The 21,548-nt window shown below is 37.6% G+C and overlaps 1 protein-coding gene across 1 annotated transcript in view; it reads right to left on the minus strand.

Moving 5' to 3' along the window:
* XRN1 (5'-3' exoribonuclease 1) overlaps window positions 1–21,548 on the minus strand; it is a 132,774-nt gene that overhangs the window by 61,176 nt on the left and 50,050 nt on the right. Inside the window, exons 19-25 of the mRNA XM_023512996.1 lie at window positions 19,293–19,424; window positions 15,823–15,985; window positions 14,896–15,009; window positions 11,115–11,213; window positions 8,326–8,441; window positions 7,648–7,794; window positions 28–117 (exon numbers count right to left, since the gene is read on the minus strand). Of these exons, the coding sequence (XP_023368764.1) occupies window positions 28–117; window positions 7,648–7,794; window positions 8,326–8,441; window positions 11,115–11,213; window positions 14,896–15,009; window positions 15,823–15,985; window positions 19,293–19,424 (861 nt within the window). The remainder of the gene's footprint in view (window positions 1–27; window positions 118–7,647; window positions 7,795–8,325; window positions 8,442–11,114; window positions 11,214–14,895; window positions 15,010–15,822; window positions 15,986–19,292; window positions 19,425–21,548) is intronic.

Below are 21,548 nucleotides of genomic sequence, written 5' to 3' on the forward strand. Positions count from 1 at the left end.
AAAAAAAAAATCACAAATCTAGCTTACCCATTCTCATTTTCTCCAGGCCAGATATCATCTTCATAGAAAACATCTTCTTGGCTGTTTTTGGATATATAACTAAATAGTTCTGGAGCTCTAGCCAAACAAATAAACAAAAATACTGGTTTAAAATATATACAATTAACTTCATAAAAATATCCTATGAAATAATTTTGGATCCTAAGGGGATACATAAAGCATATTGAGGACCAATTACTATGATATTAATAAGGAATATTATTAAGGGATAGAAAGTGAAAGATTTGAAAATCAGAGTATTCCTCAGTCCTCAAAAACTTCTACTGCCTGAGGCTTAATTCATATATAAACTTATAATAAACTTAAATTACTGACTCCATATCTTTGATTATAATAAAGGTAATAAATAATAGTTACAGGCTCATTTTCTAATTTTCACAATAAAACTAGAGTACTCTATAATGATAGTTCAGTTGCTCCTAATATTCTTCATAACTCCACTTCTTTCTAAATAGTACAGGACTTTTAGATACATAAAGCAGATTGAACACATGTGCTTGTCTTTGGTTCCTCTCTAATCCTCAAAATAACAGTAAAGTATAAAAAGTGCATACATCTAAAAAGGTAGAAAGAGAGGCAGAATATCTGATGGCATATATAAGTTTTAAGCAAAATTTTAGAAATTAGAAACTGGATGGATGAATATTAACTTATTTGCCAGACAAGAATAAGCTAACTCTTAAACCACAAGTAGGGGAAGTCAATGAGGAGCAAATTGATTTGGGCCACAGAATTCTGCAAAAGCTCTGGAATTATAAGCTCCTGGTCCATTTCAAAGCTGTAGGGTAGAGTGAGGTTTACTGACATTTTAGTTAAACATTTGTATGACAAGAACCTAGAATGTCATGTGGTCACTTGCTTATCCTCTTATCATCATAAGATCTGCAGCTTATATTTTGGAGAGATGTTCTACCTTGGATACATCAAGCATAAGTAGTGAGTGAGGCACAAGAAAGAGAGGAAAAGATGCCATATTGAAAACAGGAAATCAGTGGAAGCATAAATACTATACGCTAGGAAGCAGACTCTGAGAGGGATGTAAGGTGCAGTAAGTTTAGTAGGGATTGCTTGTGGGATATCTAAACCACAAATTTAAGGTCTGTGGATAGGAAGGGAGAGGAAGGAAGTAGAATTGGGCATGGGGAGAAAGCTGGGCTGTAATTAATCCTCAGTGAATTCCTTGATCAGCCACACAAAAATCTCTAACTAGGATGACCTGTCAACTTCTCCTGAATTGGGGCAATCAGGTTGGCTGGGCCTTAATACTCTCTCAGAGACTGGGCATTGGATCTGTTATTATGGCAAGGGAATGTAACTAACATGAGGCAGTTCTCTTCATCTAGGCAATTCCTGAAGAAAGCTCACAGCTGAGGACTGTCAGAAAGCAACACTCCTGAAGTCAGGGGAATAGGTCTTTGGAGATCTAGGGGATATATCACAGTATCCACTAGGCAACGAGACTCCCATTCTTTGGTTAATTTCCAGAATACTGGCAGTCAGTTTTTGTCTGCCATCTCCTTTACCCAAGAAAAAGGTGAGAGGGTACCTCTCTGGGAAAGAAAAGTGGTAATATTAAGAGGTTCTCTGTAGAGACGACAAAGTTCCACTTAATAAACCCCACCTAAATGCACTAAATTTCTAATCAGCTTGTTAGTGCCTCATTCATAAATATAATTGGACATTAAAGAATCACCAGAAAAGTAAAAAAAAAAGTCTTTAACATGAAGAAAAGACCAAACAAAATAGGAAAAAACAAGAGCAATTGGGAGAAAACAGAAAATGCAAAGAACAGAAGAAAAAAATCTAGAATTATTATTTTCAGAGAAATAAAAGGCATTCCATTTATTATGAAAACAAGAAAGCTATAAACAAAGAATAGCTAGGGCGGTGCCTGTGGCTCAGTGAGTAGGGCACCGGCTCCATATACCAAGGGTGGTGGGTTGAAACCCAGTCTTGGCCAAACTGCAACAAAAAAATAGCTGGGTGTTGTAGCGGGTGCCTGTAGTCCCAGCTACTTGGGAGGCTGAGGCAAGACAATCACCTAAGCCCAAGGAGTTGGAAGTTGCTGTGAGCTGTGACTTCACAGCACTCTACTGAGGGTTAAGAAGTGAAACTCTGTCTCAAAAAAAAAAAAATAACTAGAGAATAAGGACATACTTTTAGAAATTAAAAATATTAAATAGAAATTTTAAAATGATCGAAGACAAGATAAAAGTTGAAGAAACAGCCCAGAGTAGAAGTATAACGATATAAACAATGGGCTCAGCATCTGTAGCTCAGGGGCTAGGGCTCCAGCCACATACACCAGAGCTGGTGGGCTCGAATCCAGCTTGGGCCTGCCAAACAACAATGAGAACTACAACCAAAAAGAAGCCAGGCATTGTGGTGGGTGCCTATAGTTCCAGCTACTTGGGAGGCTGAGGCAAGAGAATCACTTGAGCCGAAGAGTTTGAGGTTGCTGTGAGCTGTGACACCACGGCACTCTACCCCAGGGCAACAGCTTGAAACTCTGTCTCAAAAAATAAACAAACAAAAATATAAACAATGGATGAGAAGAAATAAAAAAAAAATAAAAGATGATCAAACCAGAAGGTTTAAGATATAATTAATAGGATTCCCAGAAATGGAGAACACAAAAAATGGTGAGGAGGAAATTATCTAAGAAATAATACAAGAAAACATCTCAGGATGGAAGGGCATGAATTTCAAGACTGAATAGGCTGAACAGTAGAGGGAAAGAAAAAAGACCCATGCCAAGGCACATGTCATCATATTATTAATCAGCATTGGCAAAAGGAAAATTCTAAAAAGATTTCAGAAAATGAAAATAGATTATATACCAAGATTGAGAATCAGAAAGGCACAGGATTGGTGTTTGGGGTTGTCACAGTGTCACCATTGCTGCCTAACGCCCATGCTACCTCTAGTTCACCAAACTTCAGCAGAAGAGAGGTAGCAAAAAGAGAAGAGGGAGGGGGTGAGGAGGTCTTTACACCATGGCTGGCAAATCTACAGAAACTACCACCCCCCCAAGCAACTTGCTACAAAAGCCGCTGGCAAGAGTGCCCCCTCTACCGGAGGGGTAAAGAAATTTCATTGCTACTGGCCTAGTACCGTGGCATTCCATGAAATCAGATGTTATCAGAAGTCCAATGAACCTTTAATATTCACAAACTTCCTTTTCAGCACGTGGTGGGAGAAATTGCTAAGAACTTCTTAACAGATCTGCACTTCCAGAAAGGGCTATTGGTAGTTTGCAGGAGGCAAGTGAGGCCTAACTGGTTGGCTTTTATAAAGACACTGTGTACTATCCATGCCAAACGTGTAACAATTATGCCAAAAGACATCCAGCTAGCACGTGCTGTCTACATGGAGAACGTGCTTAAGAATTCACTGCGATGGGAAAACATTTCATTACCCTCTCCCAAAATTCTCTTTTTCCTGTTATTGGTAGTTCTGAATGTTAGATATTTTTTCCCCTGTGGGATCAAAAGATACTGGAGTATATGACTACAAATGGAAAAACAGAGGACAGAAATCAGATATTGGCAGTTTTCCAATTTCATTTGTGTGTGAATCTTTACAATAAACACAGGGAGTGAAGCATTAATGCAAGTCAAAATGTTTCAGTAAACAAGTTTCAGCAGTTCAACTTTATACCAATTATAAATAAACTTGTGAAAAATTTCTGGACAATGCCAGCATTTAGACTTTTTTAAAACAAGTAAATTTCTTATTAATAGCAACTAAACGGTGACTGTAGCATTTGTATCATGTAATAGACATCCATTCACTTTACTTTTCTAAGTTGTCCTGTATGCAAGTATACGTCTTTACTGTAAACTATATAAACAAAGGTACAAGGCTTATCAACCACCGTACTGAAATCAAGAAGAGAACGGAACAGTGCTTTCAAAATTTGGAGGGCAAATAATCTCCAATTTAGGATTCTATGCCCAGAAAATTATCAATCAAGCATAGAAGAATAAGGACATTTTCAGGCACTCAAACTTTCTTAGGAGGTGCTATACAGGAGTAAGTGCTCCATCAAAATGGAGACATAAAACAGAAAGTATGAGGGCGGTGCCTGTGGCTCAGAGAGTAGGGCGCCAGCCCCATATACTGAGGGCGGTGGGTTCAAATCCAGCCCCAGCCAAACTGCAACAAAAAAATAGCTGGGTGTTGTGGCATGTGCCTACAGTCCCAGCTATTGGGAGTCTGAGGCAAGAGAATCGCCTAAGCCCAGGAGCTGGAGGTTGCTGTGAGCTGTGACGCCATAGTACTCTACTGAGGGTTACAAAGTGAGACTCTGTCTGTGGAAAAAAAAAAAAATTAAGATATGAGAGCCAGAAAATGAAAGGAATTAATACAAGAGAATGGTGAAGAGAATTCCTGCAGAAGGAAACTCTAGAATGAGAGCTGTGCAACAGTTCTAGAGAGCAATGAGTTCAAACTCAAGTAAGAAGACAGGTTTTAGGAAGAAGTCTCCAAGAAGAAAGTGGAACTGAGAGATCACCTAATCTGTTTTACCATGTTGAGTTTTACAGCTATGGTACAGAGATTAGGGCTGAATTAGTTATGTGAACACAGACAACATGCAAATGAAAAAACAGCAGAAAAAACAGAAAAAAGTCTCTAATAGTAGGAAATCCATGAATACATCAAGTTGAAAAATCATGAAAAAGGACTCTTAAATATGACTTTTTTTTTTTTTTTGTAGAGACAGAGTCTCACTCTATTGCCCTAGGTAGATTCCTGTGGCATCATATAGCTCTGAGCAACCTCCAACACCTCGGCCCAGGCGATTCCCCTGCCTCAGCCACCCGAGTAGCTGGGACTACAAGCACCTGCCACAATGCTCGGCTATTTTTTGTTACAGTTTGGCTGGGGCCAGGTTTGAACCTGCTATCCTCGGCATATGGGGCTGGTGTCCTACCCACTAAGCCACAGGCACTGCCCTTAAATATGACCTTTTTTCCCCTTGGGACAGAGTCTCATTTTGTTGCCCTCGGTAGAATGCCCTGGAGTCACAGCTCACAGCAACCTCAAATTCTTGGGCTAAAGTGATTTTCTTGCCTCAGCCTCTCAATTAGCTGGGACTATAGGCACCCGCCACAGTGCCAGGCTATTTTTAGAGATAGGAGTCTCCCTCTAGCTCAGGCTGGCCTTGAACTTGTGAGCTTAGGTCAGGGGTCCTCAAACTTTTCAAACGGGGGCCAGTTCACTGTCCCTCAGACCATTGGAGGGCCGGACTGCGGGTCCGGGAGAACTCGGCTGCTAAGCAGGACAGGCAGCAGTGGCAAAAACACCCGGCAGGCTGGATAAATATCCTAGGCGGGCCACATGTGACCTGCAGGCCGTAGTTTGAGGACACCTGGCTTAGATGATACACCCACCTTGGCCTCTCAAAGTGCTAGGATTACAGGTGTGAGCCACTGTGCTCAGCCTTAAATATGACCTTTTAGAGATATCTGAAAGTGAGCAGACATGATCTAAATTTACAGGGGTAACATGGGAATGAATTGTGCTGTTGCCTGCCTCAAAACACACAGAATGGGACTTTATATGGAAATAGACTTTATAGAGGCAATCAAGTAAAATGAGGACATTAGGGTATGCTCTAATCCAGTATGACTGATGTCCTTAAAAAACTGAAAATTAAGAGACAGGGACAAAGAGACAAAAGATGATGGGAGACATACAGCGAGAACACGTGAAGATGGAGGACTGGAGTGATGCACTGAGAAGTCAAGGAATATGTGAGGCTAGGAGAGAGGTGCTTTTTTTCGTTCTGCCTTCAGAAGGACCATTCACCCTTGATTTGGAGTTTTTTTTTTTTTTTGGAGACAGAGTTTCACTATGCCACCCTCAGTAGAGTGCCATAGCGTCACAGCTCACAGCAACCTCAAACTCTCAGGCTGAAGCGATTCTCTTGCCTCAGCGTCCCCAGTAGCTGGTACTACAGGTGCCTGCCACAATGCCCGGCTATTTGTTGATGTTTCGGTTGTCACTGTTTCTTTTCCGGCCTGGGCTGGGTTCGAACCCCAGCCTCGGTGTGAGTGGCTGGCGCTGTAACCACTGTACTATAGGCGCCGAGCCTTTATTTGGAGTTTTGATCACCAGAACTGCGTGACAATAAATCTTATTTAAGCCACCCTGCTTGTGATACTTGCTATGAGATCCCTAAGAAACTAATCACTAAGAATCCTTAAATTTAAGGTTAGGAACTAGTGGAAAGAACATTTAATAATGAATCAGAGGGGAACATACTTCCTACAAATCTTTGTCACTAGGCTCTGTGCCCGTACCTTAGTGGTCAGGGCACCAACCACATACATGGAGGCAGGTGGGTTCAAACCCAGCAGGGGCCTGCTAGCAACAAAGAAATAGCTGGGTGTTGTGGTGGGCGCCTGTAGTCCCAGCTACTTGGGAGGCTGAGGCAAGAGAATCACTTAAGCCCAAGAGTTAGAGGTTGCTGTATGCTGTGATGGCATAGTACTCTACAGAGGGTGACATAGTGAGAAAAAAGAAAAAAGATCTTTGTGATTAAATAACTCAGTTAGCTCTGGCATTCAGTTATCTCATTTTTATAATGTGGAGTTGAGACTTTTCATTTCTTCAGCAATAAAATTCAATAATTTTAGGATGTGCATGGTGGCTTACATCTGTAATCTGAGCACACTGGGAGGCCAAGGCCAGAAGATCAGTTAGGCCAGGAGTTCAAGACCATCCTCAGCAAAATAGTGAGACCTTATTTCTACAAAATATAGAAAAAATAAGCCAGGTGGGATGGTGTATACCTGTAGTCCCAGCTACTCAGGAGGCTAAGGCAAGAGGATTGCTTGAGCCCAGAAGTTTGAGGCTAGTGAGCTATGATCTGCCACTGTACTCTAGCTTGGGTAATAGAGCCAGATACTATCTCTAAAGAAAGAAAAAATTCGACTCAGTGCCTGTAGCACAGTGGTTATACCACCAGCCACATACACCGAGGGTGGCAGCTTTGAACCCAGCGCAGGCCAGCTAAACAATAATGACAATTGCAACAAAAAATAGCCAGGCATTGTGGCGGGCACCTGTAGTTCTAACTACTTGGGAGGCTGAGGCAAGAGAATCGCTTAAGCCCAAGAGTCAGAGGTTGCTGCCAGCTGTGACGCTATGGCACTCTACTGAGGGTGATGTAGTGAGACTCTGTCAAAAAAAAAAAAAAAAAATTCTAGGATAATAACCTGTTCAGTTATAGCTGTGAAAATCTACTATGCCAAGAGCTCTTTTGTTTAGCTATGCCAGTTCTCTTAGAGGCATGCAAAGTAGTGAATAATTTATAATATTAAATTAAGGTAAACTTTAACTAAAAGGAGTCTAATTCTAATCATATTTTTTCTTTTAAATAACATAAGTACCATATTTTCCTACTCTATTTAGCTAATAGCTGTGATAGATAATCCATGACAAAATTAAGTTTAGATGTAACATATGTTACATTTTACTAAAGGAAATATTTTTCCTATAAAACGATGCCAGCAAGGCTATATAAATAGCACATTCTTAATTTCTTGGATGCCTAGTAGGATCTAGCCAAGTACTTACCTCTCTAAGTATTCTGCAAGAAGTTGTTCTGCTGCAGATGAATACATCCATTCGCTTCCAACTTTCTTAGTATATCCAGGTACCTCTTCATTTTTTTTGTTGAATTTGAGATTTAAACCCACATTTGCTTTATGGTCTCCATGAGGGCTGAATTTAAAACCATACACACACACACACATACACACACACACACACACAAACACAAAAGTTTTAAAATGTTTTTCAAAGAACAAAAAGTTTTGCTTTCAATTCTTAGAAAAGCTGAGTTTTGATTGTACTTATATATTTTATTATTATGGTTATTTTTAAAGTAGCAGGAATTGAAAAACAAGAGGAAAGGCTTCAAAACCCAAGTTAAGAAAGCATGTAAATAAATTATATAATTACAGAGGAAAATGAAATAACAAGATGCAGGGAAATATGCTATTGAGGTTCACACACACCCTGTGATACCTTTTTTCAAGGTTCAATTTGTTAGCTGCTAAAAATAAGAATTGTTTTTCCAACCACCTAAAACATGTGCTATTCAGATGAAAGATCACCATCAGAGGAATTTATGCACAATTTTAAAAGTAAATTCAGAGCAATTCATAAGAGAAAAAAATACTAAAATAGTAAGCATTTTATCTTTATCATTTTTTCTGCCACTTTAAGTAAATTTCTCTAACATAAACTTACTTTCTCCTAGATCCTCTTCCAATAAAAATACTTCCTGTAAACCTTGAAACAAGGTATCCACTCACTCCAAGGCGACTGGCCAACACATATCCTGGGTTGTACTTTATAGAATATTTCTTTAAATATAAAAACAAAAAGGTCAATTATGGAAACACAAGCTTACATTAAATGTTATTTGTTTACCTTAAAAATCTGGAGATAATCAAGACATCACTAACCATTGGATTGTGGCAATATAAGGATTCTCACTTAGATCCATTTCCCCTTTTTTTTTTTGAAAGGATCTGTAGGCAGAATTTTTCTGCTCCTCTCTCTTTTTCCTTAAACAACAGAATTCCCAAGGATGGATGAAAGGGGGAGGAAATATACAAGAAATAAACTCTACTGTAAGTACTAAACGGCAAACTCCACAGGCAAGCTTTTTCTTTTTAGCTAATTTTCATATTCTAAGCTGTGCCTATCAAAGAAAGTACCTGGGATAAAATGAGGCTTCAATAATTATTATACTAAAATTAAGACAAATATTTTACCAAAATAGTTGCTACTGAGAAAAATTAAAAGTGTCTTTCATATATGAATATAATATTTTCCACCTAATATTTTCTATCTAATGAAAGTTATAAGCATAAATAGGCTCATATTCATATAGTCAATGAAATATAACCTTAAATTGAGTATTTAAGGGAAGAAACTATGAAGACTGTGATATTAAAAAAAAAAGAAGTATCAGATTATATAATTTTAACCCAGAAGCAAATGATTCACTTATCCAGCACCAACAAGGATAAACTACCATAGAGAATCCAAACAATGTATACAATAGTAACACACTCTGATTTTATATTCAAACATATTAATTATATAGTTATTTATATTCATATTTTATATTCATATCAACATGAATATAAGGAAATTTTAGTACCAACAATAGACAAATTTCTAGAGATTGGTAAGGAAATCAGCTACCAGTATTTTTTATTGATCATGTCTATCTACAATGACCCTCAAATGGATAATTTTTCTGGTGGCTTGGAGTACAAAGTTACTATTAAAACAAATAAATATGTTAGTAAAGAATGTAACAGTTTTTTAATCAAAAACATCATCAAATTTAGCAATAATATAATTCCAATTAAACATGCTTTCCAGAATAGATAAGTAGAATTAAGGTAGTAGTTTTCAATTCCAAGTGCTGCTTTTCTAGTATTTGGAAATGTGGAGGGGCACATTCAGCTATAAAAATTGGCATGAGTCACTAGCACTCATTGCCCATGGACCAAAGATGCTAGTTATCCTGCTATATATAGAGGAGTCTTATTTAATATATAATTACCGTGCCCCCAAATATCAACAGTACTTTTTTTCAGAAATACTGGGCTATGCTATAATTAAAAATTAATTAAAAGTATCACAAATATCATAGAAAATATAAAATAAATAGCTGAGAACATTAGGGTAAAGTAGGCAGACTGACTAAAAGCTAAAGAAGGTATGAAAAGAGAAAGAAAATATACTAGAGAAGGCATACTCCCAAATACTATATACTGTGAGTGGGCAGGCTCTTCTAAATCTAGAAAAAGTCAGGGACGAAGGAGCACAAGTTCTTCTGCCTTCAGTGATTCCAAAGAAAAAACTCCCATTTCTTTACCAAATGAACCACTCTCCTAATTTCCTGATTATGCTATCTAAATTTGTTCTCCAATAGATACCTGATGGTAAGATTTTTAGGGATATCTTTGCCTTCCATGTATAAAGTTTTCTTAGTGGTGTGCTGATACCTAATGCCATAGTTCATTTCACAGGATATATAAAGTTTTAGATTTTACCATTTGAAAAGTAAAAAAGCCTAAGTAGCAATAGCTGGTTGATTATGAATTAACTTCAGCTAATGTAATTTTCCAATCAGTAAATAAGCATAAATGACAGATATCAGTAACTTCTCCCTACTTTAACAGGGAAAAAGGAGGTAAAAGGAGAAAAAGTCCCCAAAATGGATGCTGTGAACTTAAATGCGGTTTCCCAATATTCTTTAGGGTTGAGACTATTCATTTTTAGGTGGGCAGAGATGTACAACCTTTGCAGAAAGGCCATGTGTCACTTATAACAAAAAAGGTAGCTCTGAATTATTATGAAAGATTTAAAAAACCTAAGTCTGGCAGGGTACAGTGGCTCATGCCCATAATCCCAGTGTTTTGGGAGGGTGAGAGGCAGGAGGAACACTTGAGGCCAGATGTTCAAGATGAACCTAGAAAATACATAGCAAGACCTGGTCTCTGTGAAAAATAGAAAAAAAATTAGCCGAGTATGGTGATATGAATCTGTAGTTCTAGCTTCTTAGGGGACTAAGGTGGGAGGATTACTTGAGCCCAAGAGTTCCAGGCTTCAGTGAGCTGTGATTGTGCCACTAAACTCTAGGCTTAGCCTAGGCAACAGAGTGAAATTTGGTCTCAAAATACATACCTCCACTCCCTTTCCCCCAGGTAGCTCTCCTAAGTCTATTCTCAGAGGGTATTCTAATCAATGTGTCTCTTCTAAGTTTGAACATGATAATTAATGATAACCATTGTGGACCAATAATGAGATTTCAGTGATGTTTTTCTCCCTTCTAAAGATGTGTATAAAGTTTTCAGAACAGTTCCACACTTATTTATAAGTAACACTAGATACAAGTGTGAAAGAATTTACTCAGTATTAAAAATTTGAAATAAATTCAAAGGAGTCACAAAATTATCCTTCTAACATTTTAAAGGTTTATCATTTCTAAATGAAATAATAGAAACTATACTCACATGTTGGTTCTGTATTAAAGCATCAAGATTGGGTTCACATGGAATGCTGAAAACCACACGAATCCTACCTTCTGTAATCACATCACCTGAATCTTGAACCTTGGATGAAAAAAAAAGATCACAGTATATTTTAGTCTCTTTCACTGTATTTTATTTATTTATTTTTGCTTATTTGAACAGTATTTATTATGTGTGAAGCACACTGTCACAATAAAGTTAGTGGAAATTCTCTAGGAATTTGTAAGTGGATATTGATAATATTGTATATTTGAGTCACTGTATCGTTACTTTAATAGCTGTTACTCATTCTGTTTTAAATTAACTTTTTATTTGCAAATAACTTCAAGGAACCAACAAATTACAAAAAAGGTACTACATACTTGAAAATATTTATCCAGATTCATCATTTTACTGTTAAGTAAAATGGCTTGAACATTTGTTAATTAAAAAAAAACCAGGGCAGTGCCTATGGCTCAGTGGGCAGGGCACCGGCCCCATATACCAAGGGTGGCAGGTTCGAACCTGGACCCGGCCAAACTGCAACAACAAAAAAAACAGCCAGGCATTGTGGTAGGCACCTATAGTCCCAGCTACTTGGGAGGCTGAGGCAAGATAACCACCTAAGCCCAGGATGTGAGCTGTGATGCCACAGCACTCTACTGAGGGTGATAAAGTGAGATTCCATCTCTAAAAAAATTAATAAATAAAATAAAATAAAAATAAAAAGTTTCGGCACCTGTGGCTCAAGAGGCTAAGGTGCCAGCCACATACACCTAAACTGGCGGGTTCGAATCCAGCCTGGGCCCGCCAAACAACAATGACAACTGTAACCAAAAAATAGCCAGGCGTTGTGGCAGGTGCCTGTAGTCCTAGCTACTTGGTTGAGCCCAGGAGTTGGAGGTTGCCATGAGCTGTGATGGCACAGCACTCTACCCAAGGCGACAGCTTCAGGCTCTGTCTCAAAAAAAAAAAAAAAAAAAAAACATATGCATGCTTTCTTAAAAAAAAATTTGCACACTGTGTGTGTATTGGCATAATTATTTTTCAGAACCCTTTGAAGAAGTATTACATAAATTATGTCCCTGATCTCAAATATTTCAGTGTGTATTTCCTAAGAGTATTTCATTAAATAATCATAGTACAGTTATTAAATGTATAAATTTACATTGATAAATTCATCCAAGCTACTATTCATATTCCAGTTTGTCAGTTGACCTAACAATCACTTTTATAGAACTGATTTCTCCCTTTACTACAAAATTCAGGCTAGTATCAGATATATTGCATTTCATTGTCATATCTCTTTAGCATTATATAATTTGGAATATATCCAAAGACTTTCTTCATTTTTTATAACACTGACATCTTGAAGAATACAATTTGTCTTTCCCTTTTCACCTTTCCTTTTATAAAAAACAATTTCTTATTTTGGGTTTCTCTGATGCTTTTTCATAATCAGGTTAAGGTAGTCTCAGTTAAAATATTGCACATATGCTGCATGCTCCTCAGGGTACCACATTTGGAAGCACATAATGTTCCTCAATGATACTAACTTTGATGATACTATCAAAATGTTGCTCAATTTCTTCTCACACAATTAAAGTTTTTTTTATAATAAATAGTTTGTGGGAAAAGACTTTCTAAAATCATGCAAATATCCTGCTCTTGATAATAACTACAAAGGGTTTTCCTCCTCCAATGCTCTCTCCACATTTATTCCTGACATGCTACTATAAAGAGCCCTTCCCTTCCCTATTTATCTTTATATTACCAATATTACTATGGAATCATGAATTACTATTTCCCCCAATTGGTTATAATTTATTATTGTATGTAATTATCTTGGTACTTAAACTATCCCAGAGTTGGCCAGTGGGAGCCCTTTCAACTTGGTTTTTGTGTTTACATGACATGCTCCCATCATTCTTTTGAGCATTTCCTTACTTTCTGGTATAACTAGAAGTTCTAGGCTCATTTTATATCTTCCTAGCCACAGACGTAGAATTAGCCATTTCACTGTGAAGCCCTGCTTTTAGTGGCATGTGGAACTACAAGTCAAGATCTGGGTGTTATATGTATTCATTGTTACTGGAGTGCCTTTGTTTCTTATGCTTTTGAGTAAATAGAACTAGAGAATATATGCATGTAGAGACTCATGTACGGATACATATACTCCTACACTTGTGCTTATATGCATACATATACATACATACATTTTACAAATAATGAATTTATATCAATACTTCCAAATTTGTCCCTATGGATTTTTTCTTACTTTCTCCTATTCCACATTTGCATGTACCTCTTTCTTTCTTTCTTTTTTTTTGAGACAAAGTCTCAAACTGTTGCCCTGGGTAGAGTGCTGTGGCATCTAAGCTCACAGCAACCTCAAACTCCTGGGCTTAAGCAATTCTCTTGCCTCAGCCTCCCAAGTAGCTGGGACTACAGGTGCCTACCAGAACGCCCGGCTATTTTTTGGTTTTAGTTGTCACTGTTGTTTGGCAGGCCCTGACTGGGTTTGAACCCCGCCCCCAGCTCTGGTGTATGTGGCTGGCGCCTTAGCCTCTTGAGCTACAGGCGCTGAGCCTGCATATACCTTTTTCCATGTAAGAATTAGAGTTCCTGGCTCGGCGCCTGTGGCTCAAGCGGCTAAGGTGCCAGCCACATACACCTAAGGTGGCGAGTTCGAATCCCCAGCCCGGGCCCGCCAAACAACAATTATGGCTGCAACCAAAAAAAAAATGGCCAGGCGTTGTGGCGGGCACCTCTGGTCCCAGCTACTTGGGAGGCTGAGGCAGGAGACTTGCTTGAGCCCAGGAGTTGGAGGTTGCTGTGAGCTGTGATGCCATGGCACTCTACCCAGGAGGATAGCTTGAGGCTCTGTCTCAAAAAAAAAAAAAAAAAAAAAAAGAATTAGAGTTCCTCAAAACTTGAACACATTTTATAAATTCCCTCAACTCTGTAATACATCTAAAATAGTTTCAGAATTGCTTCATCCATACCACCACAACAAACAAAACTAAAAAAAAAAGAGGGAGATTAGGATTTGAATTACTTATCCCCTACTTCCTGAGCTCAAGACTTAAGATATGTGGATCATTAAGAAAATTTGATGGGCCAGACAAGGTAGCTCACACCTATAATCCTAGCACTCTAAGAGGCTAAGGTGGGTGGATTACTTGAGCTCAGGAGTTTGAGACCAGCCTGAGCAAGAGTGAAACACCATCTTTAAAGTCTCTAAACAACAGCTGGGTTTTGTGGTGGGCGCCTCTAGTCCCAACTACTGGGGAGGCTAAGGCAAAAGGATGTCTTGAGCCCAAGAGTTTGAGGTTACTGTAAGCTATGATGCCCCAACACTACCAAGGGCAACAAAGGGAAACTCTGTTTCAAAAAAAAAGAAAAAAAAAAGGTTTTGAGCCAAACTGTGTTATGTTCCATTATTTCATTATAAGAAATAAAGTTAACAGTGTCCTTTCTGATTCACTTGTGCAAGTTTCAACTTGCTCGGCTTATCAGTGTTGTTGGGAGGACTTCATTTGTCTTTGTCTATGTGGATTTTAAGTTTCTTGAATTTTGTGTATCTTGAAACTTTAGAATGGCCCATGTATATATTAAAACTATGTTCCTATGTTATGTGAATGAATTCTTTTGCAATTTCTCCTATGGCACTACATTTTATTTTACACCTGAGTGAAGAGAAGTTAAATAATTATATTAATTTGAAGAAATTAAATAAGTAAATAAGAAAGAAATTTAATAAGTAACAAAAACTGAAACTAACTTCTCCAGTGCAGCCATAATAGGGGGTTCCCAGCATAAAAACCATACTTCTAGGAGGAAACAAATCATCCAATGTTTTGATGTTGGAGAAACGAGAGTCAAAAGCTCGGATGTCCTATGTAAGATAAAATACAAAAGTAAATCATAATCAAAATTTCTATAGATTGCATATCAAGTTTTTCCCCCTATGAGATTATGACTATGTTGCCTGTCTGTGTATATCAAATGTGAAGATTTTCTACATAACACTAACCACTAAAATTTACTGATTATTTATATGCCAGGCACTGTTCTGGATCCTTCACATGTTTATTTAGTTCATTTAATTCTCAAGACCACCTCTATAACGGAGACGATTATCAGCCTCACTTTACAGATAAAGAAACTGAGGCACAGAAGAGAGATAAATCTTTTACAAAGATATAAAAGGTATCTTTTATATCTTTTCATACAGCTAAAAAGCCAATTGAGGCAGTCTGTATTTACTGACTATGTTACACTGTATCCTCCAAATTACAAGAACACAACATATTTTTTAAAAATGCTGTCCCCCATCATATCTACAATTATAATCACAAGAGTAAATGCCTTTTATGTTTACCAGTTTATTTAAGGCAAACAGTTTTGAATAATAAAAATCTAAAATTCAAAGATGTGAGTTAAAGCTGGGATTTTCTTTTAGAGACTAAATCCTTAAAAACAACCCACAGAGACAAGTTTTCTAAATGTACACACAGTGAATGTTAGACCACGTAATAGTCTTTGTAAAGACTAAAGTATTTTGCAAACTATATTAAATAACAATCTCTATTATACATTGTTGAATAGTCTATTATTTATGACTATATATTAACATGATATAGTCTTTCCTTTATATAATGTATAATAGTATACATTAAGATAAAATTGAAATCTGATGTTCACTTACCTGGACTACAGTTTGATAAACAAAAGGAACAACTTGTTTTGACCACTGTTTCTCTAGACGAACGTCACCATTTTGATTTACTTGGTATTTACGACCTGTGAGTAACTGAGCATACACAACTGCAGATGTTTCATTTATTATTATTCCTTTTCTTCTTAGGTAGCTAGAAGAAAGAATAAAAAAGAAATATACATATGTATGAGTACATACATATTCTAGGATAATATCTAAGCTACCAACTCACTGGCAAATGTTTAATGAACTTTAAACAAATATGCTAGCAGTTCTGAATTCCTGAGCTCAACCAATTCACCTGCCTCAGCCTCCCTGAGTGCTAGGATTATAGATTTGAGCCACTGTATCTGGCAACTTTTTCAGGTTTTTAACATTGCAATTCCCGCTTTCTTTTTATCTGTGTTTCCCAGGTATATATTTGGCAATGTGTTCTTCAAGGAACACACTGAAGCAAACCAAACATGTATTTAAAATTGCCAAAATATAAATATAAAATTGTAGATTTGGAAGGTTACTTAGACCTTAATAATCTTGATTTTAGATGTACTTCATATAGTTCGCCAATAACTGAATGCTGATGGTGGCGATATAGTCTAAATGCTTTTATTATTTGAATTAAGGAGCTATGGAGCCACTTAGATTTACTGAGACTTGGCTCGGCACCTGCAGCACAGTGGTTACAGCATCAGCCACATACACCAACACTGGTGGGTTCAAACCCAGCCGGGGCCAACTGCAACAAAAAAAAATAGCTGGGCGTTGTGGCAGGCACCTATAGTCTCAGCTATTTGGGAGGCTGAGGCAAGAGAATCACTTAAGCCCAGGAGTTTGAGGCTGCTGTGAGCTATAATACCACAGCACTGTACCAAGGGCAACAGAGTGAGACTCTGTCTCAAAAAAAAAAAAAAGATTTATTGAGACAATTTCTACTTTGTCATTTCTATCATTTTATTTTAATTTTCTTTTTAGGACTTCTAAAGTATGTTTTATTTTGCTTTATTCTTGTCAGTCATTTCCAAGTTAGAAATCTCGCATGCTAATTTTCTATTAGTGGTTACTTTTCAATAAATAAAAAAATCCATACTTCTCTGATTTTCTGAATTATAATTAGCTTATAATTTTCTCTTTTGTAACATTAGTGTTAGCACTAAAAAATTAACTCTATATTTTAATAGTTTCAGTGTTCATCACCAATCCTTTATTTTTCATTTTTATTTTGTTGAGACAGTGTCACTCTGTCATCCTGGGAAGAGTGCCAGGGCATCACTGTAGCTCACAGCAAGCTCAAACCCTCAGGCTCAAGCAATCCTCCTGCCTCAGCCTCCTGAGTAGCTAGGACCTGCTATAATAGAGGCACCTGCTATACAGGCACCTGCTATAATGTCACCTAGCTTTTCTACTTAGTGGAAATAAAGTCTTTGCTCTTGCTTAGGCTGGTCTCAAACTCCTGAGTTCAAGCAATCCACCTACCTTGGCCTCCCAGGGTGCTAGGATTACAGGCTGTGTCTGTGAGCCACCACACACGGTCTATCACCAATTCTTTAATAATATATTTTTTTGTTGACCCAGTTCTTGCTTGGTAGAGGTATAGGTTTTGGAGTGCTCCCTCCAATTCTCTATAGGAATTGTCTTCTCTATAATGTTCCATAAAGTACTTCCTTGTCCCTTTTCCCAGGTCTTTTTCCATTCCTAAAACTTTCCTCTGCATTACATTCTTGGCCTCTACCCCTTTATATGAAGGTTCTATCATTTCCCTATCAAATATTAATAGTAGTTGTCTATTTTCTTACCATGTACTTCAAGGCTAGGAGAGGGTGTTGCAGTGTTCTTCTTATGGCCTACCGTAACCTCCAAATCCCTAGTAGTAAACTACTCTTTCCATTTTATTGTATGTTTACCATCATCCAGGGTCATACAATGTCTGCATGATCTACCTAAGACCACAGTAACTCATTTTCATAATCTCTTTATCTCCAATAAACTTTTCTTCCATTCCACTTTTTCCACTTGTTCTTATGGCTATGACTTGAGTCTTGACATTATCCCCAACTGTTCCACCTCCAAAATCATTAATTCTAATTGTTTGATAATTTCTCTTCATTTAAGATGCTTGTTCAACCAGTTAGCTTATGACCTTTATTCAACTTCATTGTAATCTCCAAGCCATGGATCCTTCTACCTTTGCCTAGACTATTAACTGTCTACTTTCTTCACTTCTTTCTCTATGCCACTTAGATTCCTTTGTCCATCATTTCAATAACATCTCAGCCATTGTTCTAAACTTCCTTGACTCTTTGTCTGCTCACTGTACCCATCCAGCAAAATCCAGCCCTGGTTAAATCTATTATCTGTTTCCTCTAGGGCTGCGACTGTTGAGTAGACTGCCAAAACATAGACCAGACTGTTTCATTATAAATCCATGACCTGCAGCTTTAAAAAGGGCCATCAATACCACTTATAATTCTACCATATTTTTCTGATCATCATCTGATACTCTTCTATTTCCTCCAAGAACTATTTTCAAACCTCCTACACACTACTCAAATTTATAACCAACCTCCCTTTACTTCCCATTATCCTCAATAGCTAAACTCAGTATTTACTATATATAAAAAAAATAAGGAATCAAATGAGAATGCCTCATTTTTCCCATGCCAAACACACAAACCATCTACATTTGCATCACGCCCTGTAAAAATCAGAGGAGATAACCTGTAACCTATTTAGGAATCCATTTTCTTCCATCCTCAAATTTACTCTACTTTTTTTTTGGAGACAGAGTTTTACTATGTTGCCCTCAGTAGAGTGCCAGGTGTCACAGCTCACAGCAACCTCAAACTCTTGGGCTTAAGTGATTCTCTTGCCTCAGCCTCCCAAGTAGCTGGGACTACAGGCACCTGCCACAATGCCCAGCTATTTTTTTGTTGTATTGTTATTAGTGTTGTTTGGCAGGCCTGGGGTGAGTTTGAACCTGCCAGCCCCAGTGTATGTGGTTGGTGCCCTTGTCGCTGAGCTACAGGCACTGAGCCTCCAATTTACTCTATTCTCTCTCCTGAATATTGCACTTCCCTTCTCATTTGTTTTTACACATGATTAAATCGCTCTGAATAGGCCAGGTGTGGTAGCTCATGCCTATAATCCTAGCATTTTGGGAGGCAGAAGTAGGAGGACTGTTTGAGGTCAGGAGTTCGAGACCAGCCTGAGCAAGAACAAGACCCTGTCTCTGACAAAAAAAAAGAAAAGGAAAAATTAGCTGGTGTGGTGCCTGAACCTGTAGTCCTAGTTACTTGGGAGGCTGAGGCAGGAGAATTGCTTGAGCCCAAGAGTCTGAGGTTGCAGTGAGCCATAATGATGCCACTGCACTTTAGCCCAGGTGACAGAGTGAAACTCTGTCTCAAACAAACAGAAAACCAGACTCTGGTTCTATAATATTAAATAATTTTTATGACACTCACTGTTCTGAAATTCCTTGTACTTCTTTTGTCCAGTTAGATTGTTCTTTATCTCCAAGGTGGACCACTTTAGATGGTGGAGCAGTTCTTCCCAAATAAAGCTTCTGTGTTCCTGGAGGTTCTTCCAAGAAAAACCTTAAAAGTTAAAATAAAATGCAAATTATATAAGTTATGACTTAATATAAAGTTCTAGTAGTTGGAATCTTCAAAATGAAAAATATTTTATAAGACACATCAGTAAAACAAAACCAAAACCTGAAACTGTAAGAGGGAATGGTTAACAGATACAAAAACATGGTTGGACAGAATGAATGAGATTTAGTGTTGAGTAGCACAAAAGGGCAAGAATAATTTATTTTATATTTCAAAATCACTAAGAGTGGAATTGTAAAGTTCCTAAAATAAAGAAAGGATAGGCTGGGTGACTCACACTTGCAATCCTAGCAATTTGGGAGGTCAAGGTGAGTGGATTGCTTGAGCTCAGGAGTTTGAGACCAGCCTGAGCAAGAGTGAGACCCCATCTCTACTAAAAATAGAAAAACTAGTTGGGTGTTGTTGCTGATGCCTATAGTCACAGCTATTTCAGAGGCTAAGAAAAAAGAATTGCTCAAACCCAAGAGTCTGAGGTTGCTGTGAGCTAATATGCCACTGCACTCTCCTCAGGATTACAAACTAAGACTCTGTTTAAAGAAAAGAAAAAAATTAAATGATAAATACTTGAGGTGACAGATAGCACAATTACCCTTATTTGATCAACAATACACATTGGTTGTATAAAAATATGTACAAATATACCCCATTAGACAAGTATAGCTATTATGTTTATGTATCCATAATCAAAAATTAAAAATTAACTAAAACACTAAAAGTAATATGAAATGCAGAACAAAGACTTGCCAAACATTTCAATTGAAATTTAAAAGCATGGGAAGAGTGGAGGAGGATGAAAAGAAGATGGTTAATGGGTATATTTTAGTTAGATAGAAGGAGTTATAGTGTTATATAATAGCACAGTAGGGTGATTATCATTAACAATAATTTATTATATATTTCAAAATAGCTAAAAGAGGGAATTTTTCTTTTTTTGAGACAGAGTCTCACTTTGTCACCCTTGATAGAGTGCTGTGATGTCATAGCTCACAGCAACCTCCATCTCTTGGGCTTAAGTGATTTTCTTGCCTCAGCCTCCCAAGTAGCAGGATCTTGCCTATTTTTTTTTTTTTTTTTAGAGATGGGGGTCTTGCTCTGGCTCAGGCTGGTCTTGAACCTGTGAGCTCAGTGCAATCCACCCACCTCGGCCTCTCAGAGTGCTAGGATTACAGGCATGAGCCACCACACTCAGCCTAAAGGAGAGGATGTAAAATGTTTCCAACACAAAGAAATGATAATTTTTCGAGGTGACAGATATTATAAATACCCTGATTTGATCATTACACATTGTAAGCATGTATCAAAGAATCAAAATACAATGTACCCCATATATACTTATAGTTATCATGTATCAATTAAAAATTTAAAAGCAAATTATTTTTTTCCTTTAAGAAACTAAACTATATAATAAAAAAATTTTGAGCCCAGGTGTGGTGGATCATGCCTGTAATTCCAGCACTCTGGGAGGCAGAGGCAGGTGGATTACTTGAGCTCAGGAGTTCAAGACCAGCCTGAGCAAGAGTGAGACTTCATCTCCACTAAAAATAGAAAAATTAGCTGGGCATTGTAGTAGGTGCCTATAGTCCCAGTTATTTGGGAGGCTGAGGCAAAAGGATTGCTCAAGCCCAAGAACTTGAGGTTGCTGTGGGCATGATGCCATGGCACTCTTTACCTAGGGTGACACAGTGAAACTGTCTCAATTAAAAAAAAATTTCTTTTTGCGAGTTTATATACACTCCCCCCACCAAAAACAAACAAACAAATTCTCAAATTCAACATGAAGTATGTAATATTACCTATAAAGTATTTTTGCCAAAACAGCTGAACCTGAATCTAATCAAGCCACTAGTGTTAACTTCTAGTTTATAAGAAGTATGTGGGATGGAGAACTAAGTTAAATGAGGAAACAATAGGGTAAATCTGAAATTCTACAAAATAATTGGCATAGATTCTTCAAAAATGAAAAGGGCAAGGAAATAATTTCAAAGTTTGGCAAGGTCCTAAGGTGTAAAATCAACAAATAAAAATCAATTATGTTTCTATATACTAGCTGGGGAAATAAATTTAAAACACAGTTGCTCTAAGAAAAATGAAATATGGCTCGGCGCC

The sequence above is a fragment of the Otolemur garnettii genome, unplaced genomic scaffold (assembly GCF_000181295.1).
Source record: "Otolemur garnettii isolate 467f Iridium unplaced genomic scaffold, OtoGar3 scaffold00032, whole genome shotgun sequence".
Classification (NCBI taxonomy): domain Eukaryota; kingdom Metazoa; phylum Chordata; class Mammalia; order Primates; family Galagidae; genus Otolemur; species Otolemur garnettii.